Consider the following 18,498-nt stretch of genomic DNA (forward strand, 5'->3'; position numbering starts at 1 on the left):
CTATGCCTGTCACAAGAATCTCAAGTCACTAGCCCTGGTTGGCAACAGCATCTATATCTGGATGTACAGAGTAGGAAATTACGCATCGGTGTGTTCAATAGAAGAGATGAATGATATGTTGCAAAGCCTGATATACATCTCTGGCAATTGAAGAGCCACTTGACTTGACGGTAGTGGCTACCAGACCGGTGTGCTGGGTTCGAAGCCGTACCAGAAATTCCAAGTAGGTTCTTCCCGCTATTATTCGAAACTTTATCATGGAGTCACTTGGTAGCCAAAGTTTCTAGATAACCAATGCCGGGACGTCGCGCTCCAGTCCTGGTCGTGGGGGTTGCTTGCTTGAGATGTGCAAAATGGACAGAGCTCACTTCGACAGAAAAAGCAAAAACAGCAAGCATGTATCAAATAGGGTTTAACCTGTTCTATTGCCTCAAATGTGCGGTCACAACAGGACATCCTGCTATTAAATTGACGGAGAGTAGAGATGACAAGAGTCACTGAGCATAAGAGTCAATTGCAAGGGAAGACCAGGTGCTCGGCGGAAAACTTTAGAGCGACAATAATCACTACTCCAATGCTCCAACATGCGTCCTGGCTCTGTCCTCGATTTTTCCAAGGCCACTGGCACCGCCGTCCCTATGGCATCTGAAGTTGGTATTGCAGGGATGGGGCGCTTAATTCCTTGGCGGGATTGCTCCACTTGAACCCGCATTACTAAGCCCTGAATAACCTCACTTGTCTTGCAGCCAAATTTAGCCGTTCGAATGTGAAGCCTTACCACAAAAATGAATCCCATTTTGCAATTGAGGAGGAAAGTACTTGCTTTGACCAGTAAAGATACGCACACATGAACATTCCCCTCAAAATTGATAGAAGCCATCTTTGCAAACAGGTTGCGTGAACGCTTAACACCATATTTCATTTCGCAAGTAAGCAGCTAGAACCATTCTACTTGCAGTCTCATGCACTTGGTTTTGTAGAACTTCGATGATAGCACACCTTCTCCCGCAGAACTTGATTTTGGGAGAGTTTCTCCCAAATAATCAATCTTAGAGCTCTGTTAAGGTCTTTGCTTGTCATTTTAGTCCAGGAATGTGATCAATAAGGATATAGTCTGTGAAAGCCAGCTTACTACAAAGTCGTCTATTGGGCAGCTTGAGAGTAATGTGATGTCCCGCCTGAAAATCTTGTACTGGGCATTCCCCTTTATGGCCGGAATTTCCAAAACTGGCTGAGCTACCCGCAGAGTAGATACGATAATATTCGCAATGGCCTTAGAGGCTAGCCAAGCATCCGGTGTTTCATGGTCAAATGCGTCTGTACTCGACCTTTCTGCTGTTTGTTAGATAGGATCCGAGATTACGCTTCGTTACCGTAACTAACCGAATTGAAGCCTGGTCACACCTGGGTCCGGTAGTCTTGACTTGAAGGTTGGAGCTTTGAATGCTTTGAACAGTGATATTAGCAATAGAAGTGTAGATGAATCCAACGCTACGAATGGTCGAATCTACTGCGAGGATCAGAAGCTTAAAGTCTTGCCTCGTTGGGATCATCGTGGGCAATCTATGGTCAGTCTATCGGAAAACGTATCCAATGCATCATTCTACTGAAATGCCGGAGTTTTTCTTCAAACCCTGTGAGGCCGCTGTTTCTGAGCTCTCGCCTAGGGAGCCGTGCAATGGGATCTGAGCGCAGCTGGAGCAAGCCCCCCTATCAAGCAGCACAAGACAGAGGCGTAAATCTCACTAGCAGTCTAAGTCATAGTTGTGAGCTAAACACACAAAGGTTATTGGTCGAGCTTGTATATTCACTGAGTGGAAATCTAAAAACAAAATTGTTCAATACCTGCCGGTTGGATCTGATACGGCATGGGCTAAAGAAACCATTACTCGACCGCTACCGCATGTTCGCTATATCGGATCTCCGATTCTTCAGTTTCTGTAACAATTCTTTGACACCTCCTGTATAAACCAGAAGTTTGGAAACTTCTGCCTGTGAAAATGCATCATAGATCTCCTGCCATGCTGTGACAGGTCTGGAAAAAAAGGTGATGGCCAAGAAGCCAAGCAAAGGTAGCCTGATAGCTAGCTCTAACGTTTGGACAAGTACTAGGAGAAGGTGCAGAGCTGGGGATATTATTCTAAGTAAAATGTATACTTGCAGGAAGTTTTTCACAGTCAGCCCGGTACGTGCCGCTTGTGTGCATGCTCTCATCCTTTCCTCCATTGTCTTGTGTGTTATAGGAGGAACATACTTTCCGTTCTTCGGTGACATGTCCGCCCCTGATTATATGAGCCTGCTATGTAAAGAGATCCATGGATAGGGGCTTACGGAGCTCTTTCTTCAGCCCATAGCTGCTGATTCGCGTAGGAAATCCGAGCAATAAGCAAGATGCGGCTTAAGACTGGCTCTGAGATAACAGGTATGTGGACTTCCGATCTGCTGCTCGTTCGTGGCATTGAACAGCCTGTTTTGGATTATTATCCTTTCATAAAATCTGATCAGAAAGTTACTAGGGGAAACATGTTCTTTTTGGTAGTTATCACTGCTTTTTCGTATTGAGAAACCCTGTGATAATAGTAACTATGGAACCCAAAGACAGGGACTTTCCGTCTTCCGCAAAATCAGATGATATCAATTCTTACAGAATCAAAGAGAAAGAAAAATGCATATCCTGGAGATCATTCATGTTTGAGCTGTGCTGTGGACTAAGTAGCATGCTTCTAGGTATGTTCCGCTGCAGAATGTGAAGGGTCCTCATTTCTGACTGTGTCCAACTCAGGATACAACGTAAGCAACACATCGAACGCTCAGACTCGAATCTTCAGCGTCCTTGGTCGGGATGACTTGCTCGCTTGGGTCGTTCTTGCATACCCGGCCGTCGCAATGTGCATCATGCCGCTTTGTAGGCGCTTGTCTCTGCTGGCAGACTTGAAGCTGCAGTTTTACATTCACAGTATCGTGTTTGTTGTAGGCGTGGTTGTGTCTGGCACCGCTAAAGACATGAATGCCGTGATCCTGGGGCGAGCAATCAGCGGGGCGGGAGGAGCAGGACTCTACCACGGGTGAGATCTTGTCGTCTCCGAGCTACGGTACCTCTCCTCCATCTAATTTTTTCACGGACAGACTCCTCCTTTACGGCATTATATATGCTAGTCCGGATAACACACTCAGCACAAAGGCTGTCATAGATATCTGCTTTGTGCTTGGTCTATTTCTCGGTCCGGTCATTGCCGGTGCATTCGCAGACAGCTATACGGCCACGTGGCGGTGGGTAAGTTCAGGCCTTGCTCGCAGTGCGGAAACGCAGGACGGAAGTACGAAAATGCACCCAAGCTAACCTTGAAAGGCCTTCTTCGTAAACATACCGATAGTGCTTGTCCTATGGATCGGGTACTACTTCTTCCTTCCCCCGTTGCACCTAAGACGCCAAACTGCAAGCGGAATCGCAGGGAACCCCAGACAGCAGTCCTGGTTGGTAGAGACCGACTGGCTGGGTTGGATTTTACATTGCGGCTCAGCCATGATGCTTCATGCATGTCTAGTCTTCTCGGGTCATCGCTGGACCTGGGGCTCAACTTCTGCCGACGTCGCTTGGGTGCTTACCGGCTTTCTCTTGGTTGCCTATGCGACACAGCAGTTCCGCTGCATCGGCACCACTCCTGCATCTCGCATAATTGTTTTTGAAGCAATCGGTATTGAGCATATTCTGGCTTTTACCGTCACTAGCATGGCCTCTGCCTCCTACACGGTCAACCTGCAATACGCGCCGCTTGTGTTTTTACTTGCTCAAGGATCCACCCTCGCCAAAGCTGCTGCAAATCTTCTGCCGTACGTCGGGTCGTTGCTTTTCACGAGGATACTCCACGAAACACTGTTCAAGAGAGCCAGGGTTGATCCTGGTCTCAATCTTCTCGGCGGCGGGCTTATTCTCGTTGCATCAGTCCTGCAAATGTCTGCAGATCCATATCGATCTGCCGGCATCGTCATGGGCATACTCGCCATATCTGGGGGAGGAGTAGGGCTAGTGTTCCGGCACACAGCCATCCTGCTACAGGACCAGGATCAGAAGAGTGTTGAGCGAGCAAACAGCTATGCTACCCTATTCGCCACGCTGCATTTCGGCGCCATCTCCCTTGCTACCTCAGTCTGCGCTTGCATATATCAGAATCTTGGCTTTAGATACCTCAGCGACGCGATGCTCAGTGGTGGGGAAGACGACATCACAGGTGACGAAATCTGGAGCATGCTTGCGGGTTTCAGGCATCCTAGCCTGGAAGGAAATCTTTCTTTGGTGGATCAAGTAGCCGAGGCGATTACTAAGGCGATTGCAGGAACGTTCTCCGTTGCAGTTGCAAATGGGGCAATCATCATGTTGAGTGTTTTTGCTGCGGGTTGGGCCATCCGCCTTACTGGCCGAGCAAGAATCAAAACCAATTCTCGACCTGCCGTGGTCTAAAAATCCATGACGCTCGCTTCTTGAAAGCCTGGCCTGGCCTGGCCTGAGTTGGTCGTGGGTGTGTCAAAGTCGCTCGCCGCACAGGTCCCAGCACCAAACTGTAGATTATCGCCTCTTGCCAAGTTCAGTTCGCACTGACATCGGCATCATTGTCGCATATTATGGGTTGGAATAAACGTAGCCTTCGGATTTGTTTAGAAGACTAAACCCTAGCGCAAACTTGAGCTCCAGCATACAAAGTAAACCCATCCGTCTTGGTCCTTTGACATTCAACCAGTGGCTGCAGGGGAACCTCATATATCTCTAGCACCAATTACAATCCAATGCCACCATATGTCCTGGCCTGTGTTCGTGATGGCCAGCCTTTGGCTCATGCTTGACAACCACGTCCCGAGTGGCTGTTATGCTACCTGGGCAAGCTCGAACTTTTGGCTTTATTTGCTGAAAGGGACTCGGAAGCTGCCGGAGCGCTGGTGAGCTAGCACAGAACACCACGGCTATCCCTGTTCAACTAAAGACCAGATAACAAGTGTAGAACTAGAAATAAGAAATGACAAGTTCCATAAAGCTTGTACTCAGCGTAGCATTCAGCTTCCCTTGGAGCTGTAGCCAATCGTGAACCGTATCCTGCTTGTTGATGTGGCATCCTGGGCTGGTGGAACCGAGTTCACAATTGCCATCGGACGGTTCATTGCAAGAGATATACAAGCGCTTGTAAAGCTCAAGGTTAACCAAGAGAAATAAATGTGGACATAGATCAACCCCTGCCACTGTCTGTCATGACTACATATGTAACTATTGGTCTCAGACAATGGATTGAGGCACCATTCCCAAAGTATATCGCATGCAAACCTGCTTTGCAGGCATTCTGAAAAACAGTTCTAGATTTACCTTCGCAGCTAAAGCTTCCAAAGCCGCCACATACCGGTAAAGGATGGTGTTCTACCCTTCTCGGACTTGAGAGGTCAGCTGCGGGATGATGTGTGTTGCGGCCAATAATATTAGAGCTTCAGAGAACTTCGAAAAGTTCTTACTTTATTACCTTGTCGCTCATCAATCCCTTGAGTTCTGTATGGTGATCATATGTGTCGCTAGTGGGTTTGGTGACTTGGGTTAGGCGCGAAACCGTCTGGCGCATTACGGACGTCCTCTTTGGTTGCGGTGCATGGGGCGCGTGTAATCCCTTATTAATACTAATATCGATGTTCCAGTTTGGCGACACACGGCGGCTGTACACGGAGGCTGTATTTAACGATCGTCTGAGTCAAGTTGCTCTTTTGCCGCCTGACACCCTGCGTCAGTAACAGAATCAACATGCTATCTGTCACCCGAAAATTCTACCCAGAAGCAAACACAATTTAGTTTTGGTACTGTATATGTATAAATCAGTTGCAATAATATTGTGAGAAAATCAGACTTATAGCAACCCATAGAGTCCACTGTGTGTATATCTATATCCCAGAAGAGGTCAAGTAGACCGCACCAGCCTGCAAGTTGATGTATTGCCTACAGCAAAGTCGCAGTCAGTAACTTTCACAGCCCATGCGTCATCCGTCCGTTCCACTTGCATTCTAATGCACACAAGAACGCACGCATGTCGTCTTGTGCCATCGGGCATTCCAAACCGTATATCCTGAGTGTACAATCTTGCTGGTAGCCGAGGCTTTGCACATTGCCGCCGGCCCTCGTACCATAACCCACAGTGCCATTCCCGGAAATGGATAGGCCCAGGAGGATCTGCAGGTCCAGGTTCCAGTCTTGGGGTTGGCCAAATGTCAAAACTGCGGAAATGGGCTCGGATCGCTCGGCCAGAAGTCTCGGTTGGGCAACAGCTTCATGAACGCTTGCTGTTATCTGCAATGGGCGGACGTTTGCTGTCTCCTTGGCCAGATCTGAGGATATCAAGGCCTTGTTAAAGCCTAGCTTTTTGGCGTGTTCCCGAGCTTCCGCCATTCCACCGATGATGAGCACCCAGTTTTCTCTGTATTCCGGGACCAGCTGCCGGAAATCTGAAACCTGTTCGTAGTGGAGGAATGCCGGAGGAGAGCAGTGGCATGAAGTTGGGATAAGAGTTGAATTTTCCAGTTGATTGAAGTAGGAACTCCCGGTCGGAGGGTCTCGAGGAACCGGCGGAATTCCGTAAAATGCTGTCCCGAACGGGTCGGACTGCCCCCAGGACTCCCCAGCTATGTCTGTGTGACACTCAAGGGTCTGGATGGAGGGTTCGGAGACGAGTTTACGCCGACTCCCGGCTGACTCAGGGCTGATGGTGCCTTCATGAACATCCTGCTCCGGCTCATTACTTCCAAGAACGAACCTAAAGTCGCTGACAAGGTGAGTCTGGCCTAGACTTTCGCTACCAGCACAAGTTGAGCGCTCGGTGTGGTTGAGTTCTGTTTGTGTGGCATGTTAGCAGTGCAACGTTAGCAGCTGCCATGGTTTAGATGCCGAGATGGCTTTTGCTTGCCAACATACTGGACGAAGAACAACCTTCGGGCCCATTGTAACAGGGCTGCCATTGCAACTGAAGAAACGCCATGTGTTTATTGAAGATACGTTTTGTGATGTCTGGACCTGTCCTGGCAAAACTTTCACACTGCTGGACGGGATGCTACCGGATTATATAGACGTCTCCGAATGGGTGTGACAGCTGTAGAAATGCCTCCTCGCCTAGCATGCCAACCCTTATTGGCAAGGCTCTCGGCTATATGCTAACTTATCAACTGATGGTCTTCGGCGTCCCCGAGCCAAGAAACCGAGGAAATATGTGCTCTACCATGCTTTGTCCGATGTTGCATGCTCTGATTTCTTTTCCATATTGACATAAGCCAATCCAGACACAGTATTACTTGCTGGCCCAGTCACGCTTTCTTGGTGGATTACGTGGGTTACAATGATTGGTTTTTTGCTTGAATCGGATTTAAGCTAAGCAGCAACGGTACGAAGGGCTCGAAAACACTTGGAGGCCTCAATATGCTCGCACAAAACTATTATTCGAAGAAGGGACCGGCATGACTAGACTGAAATTTCGCTTACCCTTTCAATACTACGCAAGGTGATAGAAACAGGCGAAGAGATATCGCTCTCTGCAGCGCTCATGCAGGTTCTAAGGGTTTGGTGGTTTATTTTGGCGCGAAAGCTTCCTAAAATTGCAAATCTCGTAATGAAAAGGCCTGAGAGCCAAAATCAGCCGGTTCCCCTATACGACGTCTGTTTTGCTGCCATACAATACAACATGCTTTCATTGCTTGCGTTATTCTCGAGGGTAGTTATTTGACGTTCATACGGTTCGTTCTTGAAGGAAATCGCCCTATACTCTATCTTGACTTTGATTTTACGACAGTCCTAACTCATTCAACTGTCAGTGGGCTTGAAAAATGGCAAGGTTTCATAAACAAAAAGACGCCGCAAAACTTAATCTCCCGGTCACCTACCGCAACATCTTGGAAACATTGGTCCAGAACATCACTTTAAATTATAGGTGTCTGTTACTAAAGCAAAGTCCTTAATTCATATATCGGTCAGATGCGGGACTCCCGTAAAAAGAGGTTTTGTATATCAACATGAAAGTTTCATTGCGAGCTGTGACCAAATGAGCAAGCTACGGTAGGGTCTCGTCAAAATCACTTTCCTGCTTACGTTTCAAGGAGCGGTTGCACCAAGTTTCAGATCTACGTCCAGCCGCAAGCAGGACCAATCAACAAGAATATCGGCAATGGTACACTCAAAAAATCCAGTTTGTTCGTTGGTCAAGCCGTTTGGTTAAAAATTTAATTGAATGGCAGACTATTGTTCCAATTCGAGCTTACGTCAACCAAGATAACCCATCCCGTAAAGTATCATCCATGCAACGCCAGCCAATGGGCTGCATCGTCTTTTCTGGTTCAGGCAGAGCGGCAGGGATCATCATTATCAGAATTCAACACAGTACAAGCAGTACTGCTCCCCACTGATGGATCCGCCAACACATCGTTGAAGGAAGCATAAGAGCCGGTTTTGTGTAGCTTAGTTGATCTTTTGTTCAACAAATTCCCGTCCATGGTTCGTTTTCCTAGTGACTTTCGAGTAGTGGTGCCCACTATAACGTGCTGGCCAGCAAGTGGGTGTCGGTGAAGGTTGATCTTTGCCGGCTGCAAGCTTGGGGCCTCTTGTGCCTGTAAAAGAGACTGAGAAAACTGAACACACGGCGTTTCGGAGATCGCCGTTTGATTGATCGCATGCCCAACAACCGGTTTTTCCCCACCAAATTGATCTTTCTGCTTATCTAGGTACGGCTGGTAGCAGTCATTCTTTATTTTCTGTAATGTGACTTTCCAATCTGGAGGGGCTTCGGCGCCCATTCCTGCAGTGGCGTAGCTGGCGGAAGTCCAACCAGGCCTCTGTTTGTAAGGCTTATTTGAAGCCCCCAAGTTCTTGTTCAGTCCGAGGTTGTCTGATGCATGCAAAAGCTGGTTGTCCGAGGAAAGAGGTCCTCTCTGATTCCGTGCAGCGGTGCGCTCCGCGGAAAACGCTGCCGCGTCCGCTAGGATGATTAAATTGTTGGCTGTATGTAACGGGGGCTTTAGGTCGTCATCCGCCCGATTTGCGCCAGCTTCTGCCGTAGTGTCGAGGCTGTTGGGACCCGAACGTGTCGCCCGGCCACAAGAGGAATGTTCGGACCAAAAACATACACCTTTAGCTGGGGACTGTCCATGTAGGCCTGGGCTAAAACTATCGTGGAAAGGATTCTGGTGAATTGTCAACATGATGCTATCGGACTGAAATCGGGTCTAGACTCACTCTTTGCAATCCATTCGACCTGTACAAGCCTACCTGGTCTCGCGCCGTTTGCAATGGGGGATTAAAACGTGTTATGTTGCCATGGCTAGCAGCCAAAGCTTCCCTCGACGTTCCATGGCTCCGCATGCGATGGCAATCGCCCTGTTCTTCTGTTCTCCGACTGGAATCAGTAGGCTCCTGACAGCGTTGGCAGATGATACTGATTTCCGCCTTGCCTAGAGCGTTCCTCAAGTCGGTGTCTCCGATACTTTTCAACCTTTGTTCCATAGCTTTGTCCAGAAATCCAGACGAAACCTTAGGCAATATCAGGTCGACCACCTTATCAAAATCATTCTGACTGAGTTGATCAATCAGCAGACCCTTGTTCTCTACCATTCGGCGACTCAGATTCCGGATCAAGTAGCCTATTGGAGCAGTATTGAGAATGTCCAGCACGAAGGGCCCTTGCATTCCTAGCTTAGTTGCGCGGCCTTGTTCGTGGTGAGTTGAGGTTATCGATTGCGTCAACAACTCTGGTAAGGCTGTTGGCGCGTGAACAGTACGTTCCGAGTGCCGCGGGACAATCTCAGATGGCAGACAAGGGGGTAAAGGGCAACGGTTTGGAACTAGAAAGGTCATTGCAGGCGATGCTTGGATGGGCTGAGAAGCCTATGCGGCATTTACTTTATTTCAAAGCAGTCTCAACAACCTATTGCAAACTTGATGTGAGATTAAACTCGATCAGGGACATAAATTCAGAAGTAAGGTTAGACCGATCAGTTGCAACGGGGTGAAGGAGGAAAGTAAAAAGCAGGAGATGGTTGAGGAAGGTCGAGGCTGCGCCCCACCGGAAATGGTATTTTATTTTCAATCATGCAAACCAGCTCATTGACTAGAGGCCTTGAACCACTAAAAGACAATGAGGAAAATCGTGATCACAAAGTTGCATTTTGTGTGCTTCACAAGGTGTCGTGAAGGCTGACGCCCCAGAAATCGAAGTCCAAGTGCAACCAGTTGAGAACCTGGGTTGATTTGATGATTAATTTGGTCGCTTGCAAGGGTGTGCAGCAGGAGTGGTTGGTACAGTCGATCCTTGTATTGCCAAGCGTTTTGGTCCATGCTCTTTACGCACAATGGTACCTACCCTATCCAATTCTACCGGCCATTATAGGCTTTGAAAACGCGGTTTTTGGCCTAAATTGGCACATATCGACCTAAAAATTGCACTTTTGCGAAAATTTCCGCCACTTTTCACTCAACTAGCAAAATCAGATTCAATGTGTTGCAGGCTATATTTACCGAAGTCACTGGCATTAGTCATTGACGGAGGCCTTCGTTTTTGACGATGTTTTTAGTGCAACACAATGCTTGTATTGCTAGGACTCTCCCATTCCCGAGATGCTCCTGACTTGAACCGTGTCGTTGTAGAATATACATAGAGGATACACTCCTTTGAGAATCCAGTGTGACGGTAGCGCTCATGTAGCCCATAATGCCACAGACAGTGATAATGTTCGACTCGACTTCAACCTCACCAGAATTGGGCGTCACGTTGCAGATGACGTTGGCGACAATAGCTCTTGATTGGTCTAAATCGTACATACGAGGTGGGGCTGCTGAATGAATTCCACCACAAGTTCAATTCTTCTAGGGTGCGTTATCATTAAATGATAAGCCTGAGAGTCACCGGCACCAGTAGAATGAATCCCTTGTAGAACAAGATGTAGGTTATAAAGTTTCAGGTCCTTTGCGTGGTCAGTGCTGACTCATGTCGTTCATTGATCCCCTCTTGCTTGCTGTCGTGGACACCTTCAAAACCCATCGCCCCGTATCCGCCTCGCAAGCTGGATATCCTTCTGCATGATGGTGACGCGCTTGGCGTGGATGGCGCACAGGTTAGTGTCCTCAAGCAGCTTCACCAGATAGGCCTCAGCGGCCTCCTGCAGAGCCAGGATGGCGTGGGACTGCCACCTGAAGTCCTCATCGACGGGACGGACGCTATGGGCAACCTCACGAACGAGCCGGGCGAACGGCAGCTTGAGCATGAGCAAGCTGGTGCTCTTCTGATAGCGCCTGATTTCACGCAGAGCGACAGTTCCTGGGCGGTACCTTCGTGGCTTCTTTTGCGGGATCGGGTCGCCGGCTACACCAGGATAGAGTTCTTTTTATTAGTAGATGACTTTGGCAAGCCACAAGACCAGCGGCGAGTCGAAGGACACATAAAGTTTTAGGATCACGTACGCATTACGCCACTATCTCTTGACGCATAGGAAGGTCTGTTCGCTGACTTTGGTGGCATTTTATTTTTATGTAGGCAGCCTTTTGCTGAGTATTTCAGATATGACTGCGCACTTGATCTCACACCATGTGAAACCAGCCATACGCTTTCGACAGACGCATACACTCTTTTGGGCAGATCCCAACACATACGACCGGACTCGTGTGTAGACTAGCTAAAACATATTTAATTTATAGTCAGATCATGATGTAAAAAGTTCCAAACATAAGAAATAAGGGTGTTCATCTACTCAAATAAGAGTCGCCAAGCTGAGTGAGGGTTGCCGTCCAAGAGGCAGATTTGGGAGCCAGAACCGTCAGTTCAGAGCGAGACCCAGATATTACTTAGATAGGTACACGCGCTTGTGCGTTGCACTAGAGTGCCTTGCACATAAGTGGACCATTTTTCTGCAGTCCCCGTTACCTGCTGTCAGAAATTCAAAAACCACCGTCCAAAACCCGGACTGCAGGTAGAAAAGCAAAAACGGGTGTAGTCATGGTCGGGTCCGGTGTCAAATGTCTCCTCGTCCCCGTTTCGAGCTTTGTTTGTAGGTAGTTGTGTAATTAACACCAAACAGGAGCGTAGAACTAAAAACAAGAAATAAGCTACATAAGAGCGACATCAGCCCTGGGAATAGCGTCACCTGGGAGGAAATAAACAGTGAACAGAGCCGGCTGTCGCTACTGACTGCACAGTTGATCAACAACTGTGGCTGTATAGAAGTGAAGTGAACAGGGAGGACAAGACCAGTTAAAATGATGCAGCATATGTCAAGGATAAAAATAGCACCAGGAATGACTGTTGGAAGATGGATGTAAAAAGTCAATCCGTCGCCATGGAATCTAGTACGAACATTGGAAATAATTACCTTCTGAATCTATCTAAAGCTAAACACAATTAAAATGAAATGAATGTTGATGTAAACTCATCGTCCCGTAGTCAACTGTGATTCCCTCAAATGCTTGTTCCGGCTTGTCCTGCGTTGTCATAAGGATCGGGCGATGGGGTTGGATAAGACCGTGCTTGATCATACTGCGGCTGCTTCTGCGCAGACGCAGGATCCTGGGATGAATTCTCCCCGTCCGCAAACATGAACGGGCTCTTACTCCTGGCCTGCGGAGACGGGGGCTCGATCTTGACGGCTGGAGACCGGTTCGCATCTGAAATAGCGGAAGACGTGGTCTCCATCCCAGTACCTGCCTGGGTTCTGGCCCAAGCATCTGGAGACGGGGTTTCCCATCTCTTTTGTGGGAGGTTTCTTTCTTCCAGTTCTCTGGATATTTCTGCTCTTTTCTCAGCTGTGTTGAGCATAGCCTTTTCTGCCTTGTCACGACTGCCAAATAATTTCCAAACTGTGCTTGGCACCTCCCAGGTTGTGTGAGTCTTGCCTGTCACTTTGTCGCGCCATACGAGCTCTACCTGCATAACACATGGCATCTGCAAGACGCCATTCTTGTTCTTTGTCCAATTGCGTCTGTCGAAGAAATATCCCATGTTGAACCGGTGTTCCGAAAGCTCTTGTTTATACTCGATTGCCACTGCTTTGACGCCCTCGACTTTCCAGTTCTCCGTTTCTCTCTTCAATCTATCTTCGAACCGTTTTTCACACTCCGACCGTTCTACCTTTGATCTTTCTAGCCAATAGAGTCCATAATCCTTCTTAAGCCGATACGTGGACCGTCCTCTTAGGAATATCTTTGTATTCCAACCTGGTGCTGCATGTGCCTCGGTCAAAGACGTGACACTTGTGAAGGTTTCTTCAAAATGCGACTCATCGACATAATACGGCTCCTGCTCATGTGTTGACTTGGTAGGACCTTGGTGGTCAAAGAGGTTGGCTGCCGGGCTTACAGAAGTTCCAGTCATGGGAGCGTCCTCTGGAAAGCTGTTTTTCACTATCGATGGAATTCCTAGGCTGGCAGGCGAATTGCTCGATTCCAGTCGTTGTATCTTGGGAGCCCTCAAGTCTTTACCGGAATTCCCTTCTTGTGTATCGGCTTTCCTCTTGCTTCCATGCTTTTCCTTGGCAGCATCAATACTCTCACCGTGACTCTGAGGGGCAGTGTCGGTGGAGCAGTCTACCAAAGGCCCATTACGTATTGTTCTCGCCAATATGAAGTATTGACTGCGGGGTAGTAGGAAAATGGGCGTTTCCTTGTCAAATCCAGGCATAAGAGTAGCCGTTATTGCTATTGGACCTCCACGGGATTCAGTTTTCAGGGAGTCATTGAAAACATCTTCATGTATGAATGACGAATGATAATAGATCACCTTGTTTGGCAATTTCAGGTTATCTGGAATGTTGACGATCGGAAAAGATTCTAAAGGTTGTTGAATATTCAATATGAAATCTTTATATTTTATCTCCAAATTTCCAACATCTAGATCTTTAGACCTAAGTCTTGGCCGTAATGTCTCTCCGTATATATTAGTGTTTTGATCAAAAACCTTTTCAATGCCGAGGACTACCAGGATTTTATAAGATTTCCCAAGCTCAATAATGGCTGGAAAGAATCCATCCTTTGTAACTTCGTCAAGCCATGTTAGATCTTGGAAGATTGTGTGCCAAAGCTCTATCTGCTTTGATTGCTCCGGCAAAATGTATTTTTCACCTTCTTTGTGAGTTCTTTTGAAATTTAATGCCGCTGAAGGAGGAAGAAATTTGACAATGTTATCCCAGAGTTCTCGCGGTAACTGTGAAGATTCCATTGTGAAAGGCTGCTCTTATGTGACGTTTCGTATCTAAATCCTCAAAATGAGTACGAAACTGCCCAGTTATGTATAAAGGTTCCTTTGGAACCCGGGTTAAAAGTCATATCAATATTATAGGCCATGTTTTTGGTCAAGCTACAAATGGCTATATATTTGGTGTCAAAAGCGGATCTCCAACAATCAAAGCCTTGAGAATAGCCGAGAATGGACTTTGACAGTTTGAAACCTCAGAACATTTAAAACGGTTTATGCAGTTGGTAATCAATGAAACGTGCTTGAGAAGAAGTAGTCCTTGCCTTTTATTCCATCCATGAACCCACGTATGAACCAGGCTGGCAGGGATACTTAGGGAGCTGCAAAGCACGTCGCTTGAACATTTAACGAGAGATGAACGGTCGACACACGGCTTGTTCACTCTTAACTGCATATTCGCAAGAACTAGGCTGACAGATACCTGAAGTCGACTATCAGCCTTATCGGCAGTAGGTCCTGAAGTGCCTTTGCTTTTCGACGCAAAACCAGCAGGTTTGGCATGGCGGAAAGCCTTGCCATGTCACGAGATGTCACTGGAGATCTGCGTTTTCTTATAAAAATACACAAAATAAAGCACCAAAAAACAGTTGTTGGTTCTGGTTAGGAACAGGTCAGGAACTGGATCGTGTGCAAAGTCGGACTTGAGCAGCCAATTACACACCAATCTCTGGGACAACCATCAATACTTATGTGTACAATTTAATTCCAACAAAAAATGATTTAGAAAATGCGTTTATTTTGGACCGTATGGAAGCGTAGTCTGGGTTGTGATAAGCCGCAGGAAAATCAAAGTAACAATTACTGACGGGGGCCAATAGGTTCGCGGGTACCCCCGGGTATCATGTAATCATTGCAAACGACGCGACGTTCCGCGCAATTTTGCCAAACGCGCTCTCCATCTCTCGAGCTCATCGTACTTCCTCATACACTAATTCCAATACATTCTACATTTCCAATCGTTTTAAGCATGGACACGGTACAGTACACCATTCAGACAACATCGATTCTTGGGTCTTATCGAGCTTTTGGCATGAAGCGTTATACTGCGATCGGGATGGGTGGCTTTGGAGTCGTCTCCAAGGTGTAATTAGTGGTTGGAACATTGGTCTATTTGGCGACTGTTACAATTGGGGCCCCGTTGAGGACGGTCCGAACGGCTTGTGTAAATCTAACTCCGAATATTGCTTGCTCCTGTAAATAGCTTCATAATGAACCTAATAGCGACGTTGTAGGGTTAAAACTGGTCAAAACCTTTAGCAACGTGTTCATAATTGTGAAAAGAGGATGTGGGTCGACTTGGCTGCAGGTGCCCCAATAGGCTTCCCAACCAAAGATCCACGCAAGAGTTAACTTTCACAATAAACGTGAACTCGCTTGTCTAGGACGGTTGTGAATACAGTAGGAAACCAGCATCAATTACCCCTATATGAAAATATGGCGCAAATACAGACAATCAATATCTGTCAACGAGAGGAAGATAGGTTTGCTTTTAGCTGTAGTGAAAATGACTTGGTACTGTACAAACAGTAACTAAGCAATGAAAAGATTAAGCTTGCGACTGAACAGAGCATTTTCCCCCTGTTACGGAAGCGTGACTAGCTCCACCTCACGTGACAAGGCGCCAGGGTTCGTTTGTTGTTTGTTCGCTTAGGCGCGTGTACGCGACTGGCACTACGTGCCTTTCTTCTTCTTTACACTTAGCTTTACATCTTCGAATAGAATCGCCCCTATGTTCCAGCCTTGTCTCTTTGGGATCGCTTTCGTGGCACCCCCTGAAAATAAGTTCAAAGCAATAAAGTTGGGGCGAAATGCGATGGAAGGTTGTCGACTGGTCCCCATTTCCACGAAACAAGAAAGCGACAAGGTCGCCGTAAAGGTTTTTGGGACAGGCCAAGACCCTTGTCGGTTCAAAAATGAAATTCACGGCAAAAATCAAGCTTTGGGAGGCCAGATGGGTACGTAGAGGCCAAGTATGTCCCTTTTTGGTTGAGAAAGTTCTAACCGAAAGCCCATTGTTGGACCCTGGCAACACCTGTTCAGTCAGATTTTACTGCCCGCTTAGTGCAATATCCAGGGTTACGGTAATAAGGGAAATTCACGAGGGTTGGTCTGTTGCATAATTCAACCCCGCCCCAACATCTTCTTTCTGCTTGCCCAATTCACTTACCGCTTTCCGTAACAAGATTTGCTCCCGATGAGCTTGAGGTATAATTAGTGAAGCCGCTTTTGGCAGCACTCCAAGACTTATCTAGTCCTCCGAATATTTATTTAGTAGCCAAAAGCAGTGTAGAGTCGTTGAATGGCTGCATTTCTTAGCACTCATAGACACCAGTAACGCTGCGAAACCAGTCTCCGGCCACAACGGCGCCACCCTACACCGGACGGGATCATCCATTGAGAGCCATTTGTGCACAGCCGCCTGAAAAGACGAGGTTGACCCAACTTGATGATATCAACGAAGATTTGCCGTTAGCAGCCTCCCCTCTCTCACCAGTTGAAAAAATCGAGGACTTGATGGAGCCCGTGCTTCCCCATTCCTATTGCGAACAAGGGAGCGGCAGTATCCCTCGCATCAATCGTCAGACTTTGCTCGGTGTTCTTAACGGACAATACAACACGCATTTCGACATCAAGCTTATCGTAGACTGCAGGTTTGAATACGAATACCATGGTGGGCACATCATCGGTGCTATCAACTACAGCGATGAAAACATGCTGATCGCGCAACTTTTCGGTAGCCCCGTTAGGGGCCGAACACTCATTATCTTTCATTGCGAATACTCAGTTTACCGTGCCCCTTTGATGGCTCGCTATGTGCGCGCTGCGGACCGCATGGCCAACTGCGAGCATTATCCCCAGCTTGATTATCCAGAGATTTACATTCTCGAGGGCGGCTACAGCCTTTTTTTCAAAGAGTATCGCAATAGGTGCTACCCACAGACCTACGTCGGAATGGGCGCCCCCGAGCACAAGCTCACATGCGAGCGTGAACTGGGCCGTCTGCGACAGAAGCGCAAAGGTTCAAAGACTGGTGTTCTGGATATTGCAAAATACGGCCCTTTGTGCATATCAGAGGCCAGCCAGTCCCCAGGGGCCGGTTCCGAGTTGGAGAGGAGCGCGAGACCACCACGATCCAATTTGCGTCATTGAAAGTGTAGCTATTTCAACCACCATCGACTACACAAGCGCCAGCCCTATCACATTGTTTGGTTCAAGCGCGGAGCACTGAATGCAAAGACTCTACTGAGGAGCTCCGGATGCTTCAACACTGAAATTTTGGGTAAAATGCATAGTTAGGAGCAAAACCATCTTCCTTCCGTCAACATTCATCGCTTTTCCATATCTGCCTCATATAGTGCCCATTAGAGCCGTGTTCTTGTCGCAAACGCAGTCGCCCTCTAACCGAGCGACTTTAAGTCTACTTTACAAATTAAGTTTTGCAGTGGGGCGTTTAGTCTTCGTAGCTTTGACGTCTTGGGGGTGTATCCCCGCCCGAACATGGGATTCAGTAGAAAACTCCTGCACATTTAGGCAATTCCATCTCTGGTGCGTTTTGCACCCAATTTAGAAGACGCAGAAAAAATTCTCACGCCCGAGTACGGCAACATAAATGCACACCTTCGTGGATCACAATCACGATCACTTCAGATGCTTTGCTGGTGGTAGAGCCAAAATGGATGTTTGTAGCTACTATGCAGCCAAATTTGGGCCTTGAACCATCTCGTCATGTAGGCTTAGGCAGCATTGTCGCTCCAACATTCAAAAGATTGCATGTTTGTGCCGGAAACGAAAGACAGATTTGCTTCCAACTGTATAATCTTTGATGTGTGGGCGGACCCAATGCTACCTGTGTGTATTTGTCAGAATAGATAAAGGCCCAAATCTTGCTGCATAATAGCTGAAGTTTTGATGTCACGGCCCACCCAAAGTTGGCTGGCGCAAGTGCGAATAAGCTTTGGAAAGAAGACGCCACGAAACTGATTCTCTCGGTCAAGAATCCGTTTTCGTCAACATTTACGGGTCGACTTAACGGCCCGTTTAGGCTGTTTTGCACCGTCAAAAGAGCCGCAGAAAGAATGAAAAATGATAAACTTGACATTGACCATATCACTTCTAAAAGCAATTGATTATTAGAAGCAGGTGATTCTTTTCCAAAGCATGTGTCTCACTCCTACAATAACTGGGCTTATTAGCAAAATAATGAAAGGTCGTAAGATCGTTCTCCATCGCTTGTTCCTAGCTCTCTATGTCTTTCTCG

At 47.4% G+C, this 18,498-nt stretch overlaps 8 protein-coding genes across 8 annotated transcripts; 3 read left to right on the plus strand and 5 right to left on the minus strand.

Annotated features, from left to right (window-relative positions):
* Positions 1–148: 148 nt before the first annotated feature.
* On the plus strand, positions 149–624 carry PgNI_12312 (uncharacterized protein). Its single transcript, XM_031132264.1, has 2 exons — positions 149–223; positions 288–624. The coding sequence occupies exon 2, from the start codon at positions 295–297 to the stop codon at positions 499–501; it is 207 nt and encodes a 68-aa protein (XP_030976191.1). The 5' UTR covers positions 149–223; positions 288–294; the 3' UTR covers positions 502–624.
* A 683-nt stretch (positions 625–1,307) lies between these two features.
* PgNI_12313 (uncharacterized protein) lies at positions 1,308–1,553 on the minus strand (the record flags this gene model as incomplete). The annotated part of the gene is made up of 2 exons (XM_031132265.1): positions 1,308–1,335; positions 1,384–1,553. The coding sequence occupies 2 exons, from the start codon at positions 1,551–1,553 to the stop codon at positions 1,308–1,310; spliced, it is 198 nt and encodes a 65-aa protein (XP_030976183.1).
* Positions 1,554–2,391: 838 nt separating this feature from the next.
* PgNI_12314 (uncharacterized protein) lies at positions 2,392–5,013 on the plus strand (the record flags this gene model as incomplete). Its single annotated transcript, XM_031132266.1, has 4 exons — positions 2,392–2,422; positions 2,783–3,065; positions 3,127–3,274; positions 3,350–5,013. The coding sequence occupies 4 exons, from the start codon at positions 2,392–2,394 to the stop codon at positions 4,457–4,459; spliced, it is 1,572 nt and encodes a 523-aa protein (XP_030976188.1). The 3' UTR covers positions 4,460–5,013.
* Positions 5,014–5,992: 979 nt separating this feature from the next.
* Positions 5,993–6,998, minus strand: PgNI_12315 (uncharacterized protein; the record flags this gene model as incomplete). The annotated part of the gene is made up of 2 exons (XM_031132267.1): positions 5,993–6,852; positions 6,935–6,998. The coding sequence occupies 2 exons, from the start codon at positions 6,996–6,998 to the stop codon at positions 5,993–5,995; spliced, it is 924 nt and encodes a 307-aa protein (XP_030976158.1).
* Positions 6,999–8,343: 1,345 nt separating this feature from the next.
* Positions 8,344–10,044, minus strand: PgNI_12316 (uncharacterized protein; the record flags this gene model as incomplete). Its single annotated transcript, XM_031132268.1, has 2 exons — positions 9,239–10,044; positions 8,344–9,216 (listed from the first exon to the last, which is right to left on the minus strand). Exons 1-2 carry the CDS (start codon positions 9,854–9,856, stop codon positions 8,344–8,346), a joined length of 1,491 nt encoding a protein of 496 aa, XP_030976189.1. The 5' UTR covers positions 9,857–10,044.
* Positions 10,045–11,028: 984 nt separating this feature from the next.
* On the minus strand, positions 11,029–11,516 carry PgNI_12317 (uncharacterized protein; the record flags this gene model as incomplete). The annotated part of the gene is made up of 2 exons (XM_031132269.1): positions 11,029–11,360; positions 11,459–11,516. 2 exons carry the CDS (start codon positions 11,514–11,516, stop codon positions 11,029–11,031), a joined length of 390 nt encoding a protein of 129 aa, XP_030976159.1.
* Positions 11,517–12,449: 933 nt separating this feature from the next.
* On the minus strand, positions 12,450–13,667 carry PgNI_12318 (uncharacterized protein; the record flags this gene model as incomplete). Its single annotated transcript, XM_031132270.1, has 1 exon — positions 12,450–13,667. One exon carries the CDS (start codon positions 13,665–13,667, stop codon positions 12,450–12,452), a length of 1,218 nt encoding a protein of 405 aa, XP_030976184.1.
* A 2,486-nt stretch (positions 13,668–16,153) lies between these two features.
* PgNI_12319 (uncharacterized protein) lies at positions 16,154–17,390 on the plus strand (the record flags this gene model as incomplete). Its single annotated transcript, XM_031132271.1, has 2 exons — positions 16,154–16,195; positions 16,566–17,390. 2 exons carry the CDS (start codon positions 16,154–16,156, stop codon positions 17,388–17,390), a joined length of 867 nt encoding a protein of 288 aa, XP_030976187.1.
* Positions 17,391–18,498: the final 1,108 nt, after the last annotated feature.

Source organism: Pyricularia grisea, assembly GCF_004355905.1.
Source record: "Pyricularia grisea strain NI907 chromosome Unknown Pyricularia_grisea_NI907_Scaffold_11, whole genome shotgun sequence".
Classification (NCBI taxonomy): Eukaryota; Fungi; Ascomycota; class Sordariomycetes; order Magnaporthales; family Pyriculariaceae; genus Pyricularia; species Pyricularia grisea.

Coding starts and splice junctions, on each gene's coding strand:
- PgNI_12312 (XM_031132264.1), top strand. CDS start 295: ATGCCGGGACGTCGCGCTCCAGTCCTGGTCGTGGGGGTTGCTTGCTTG.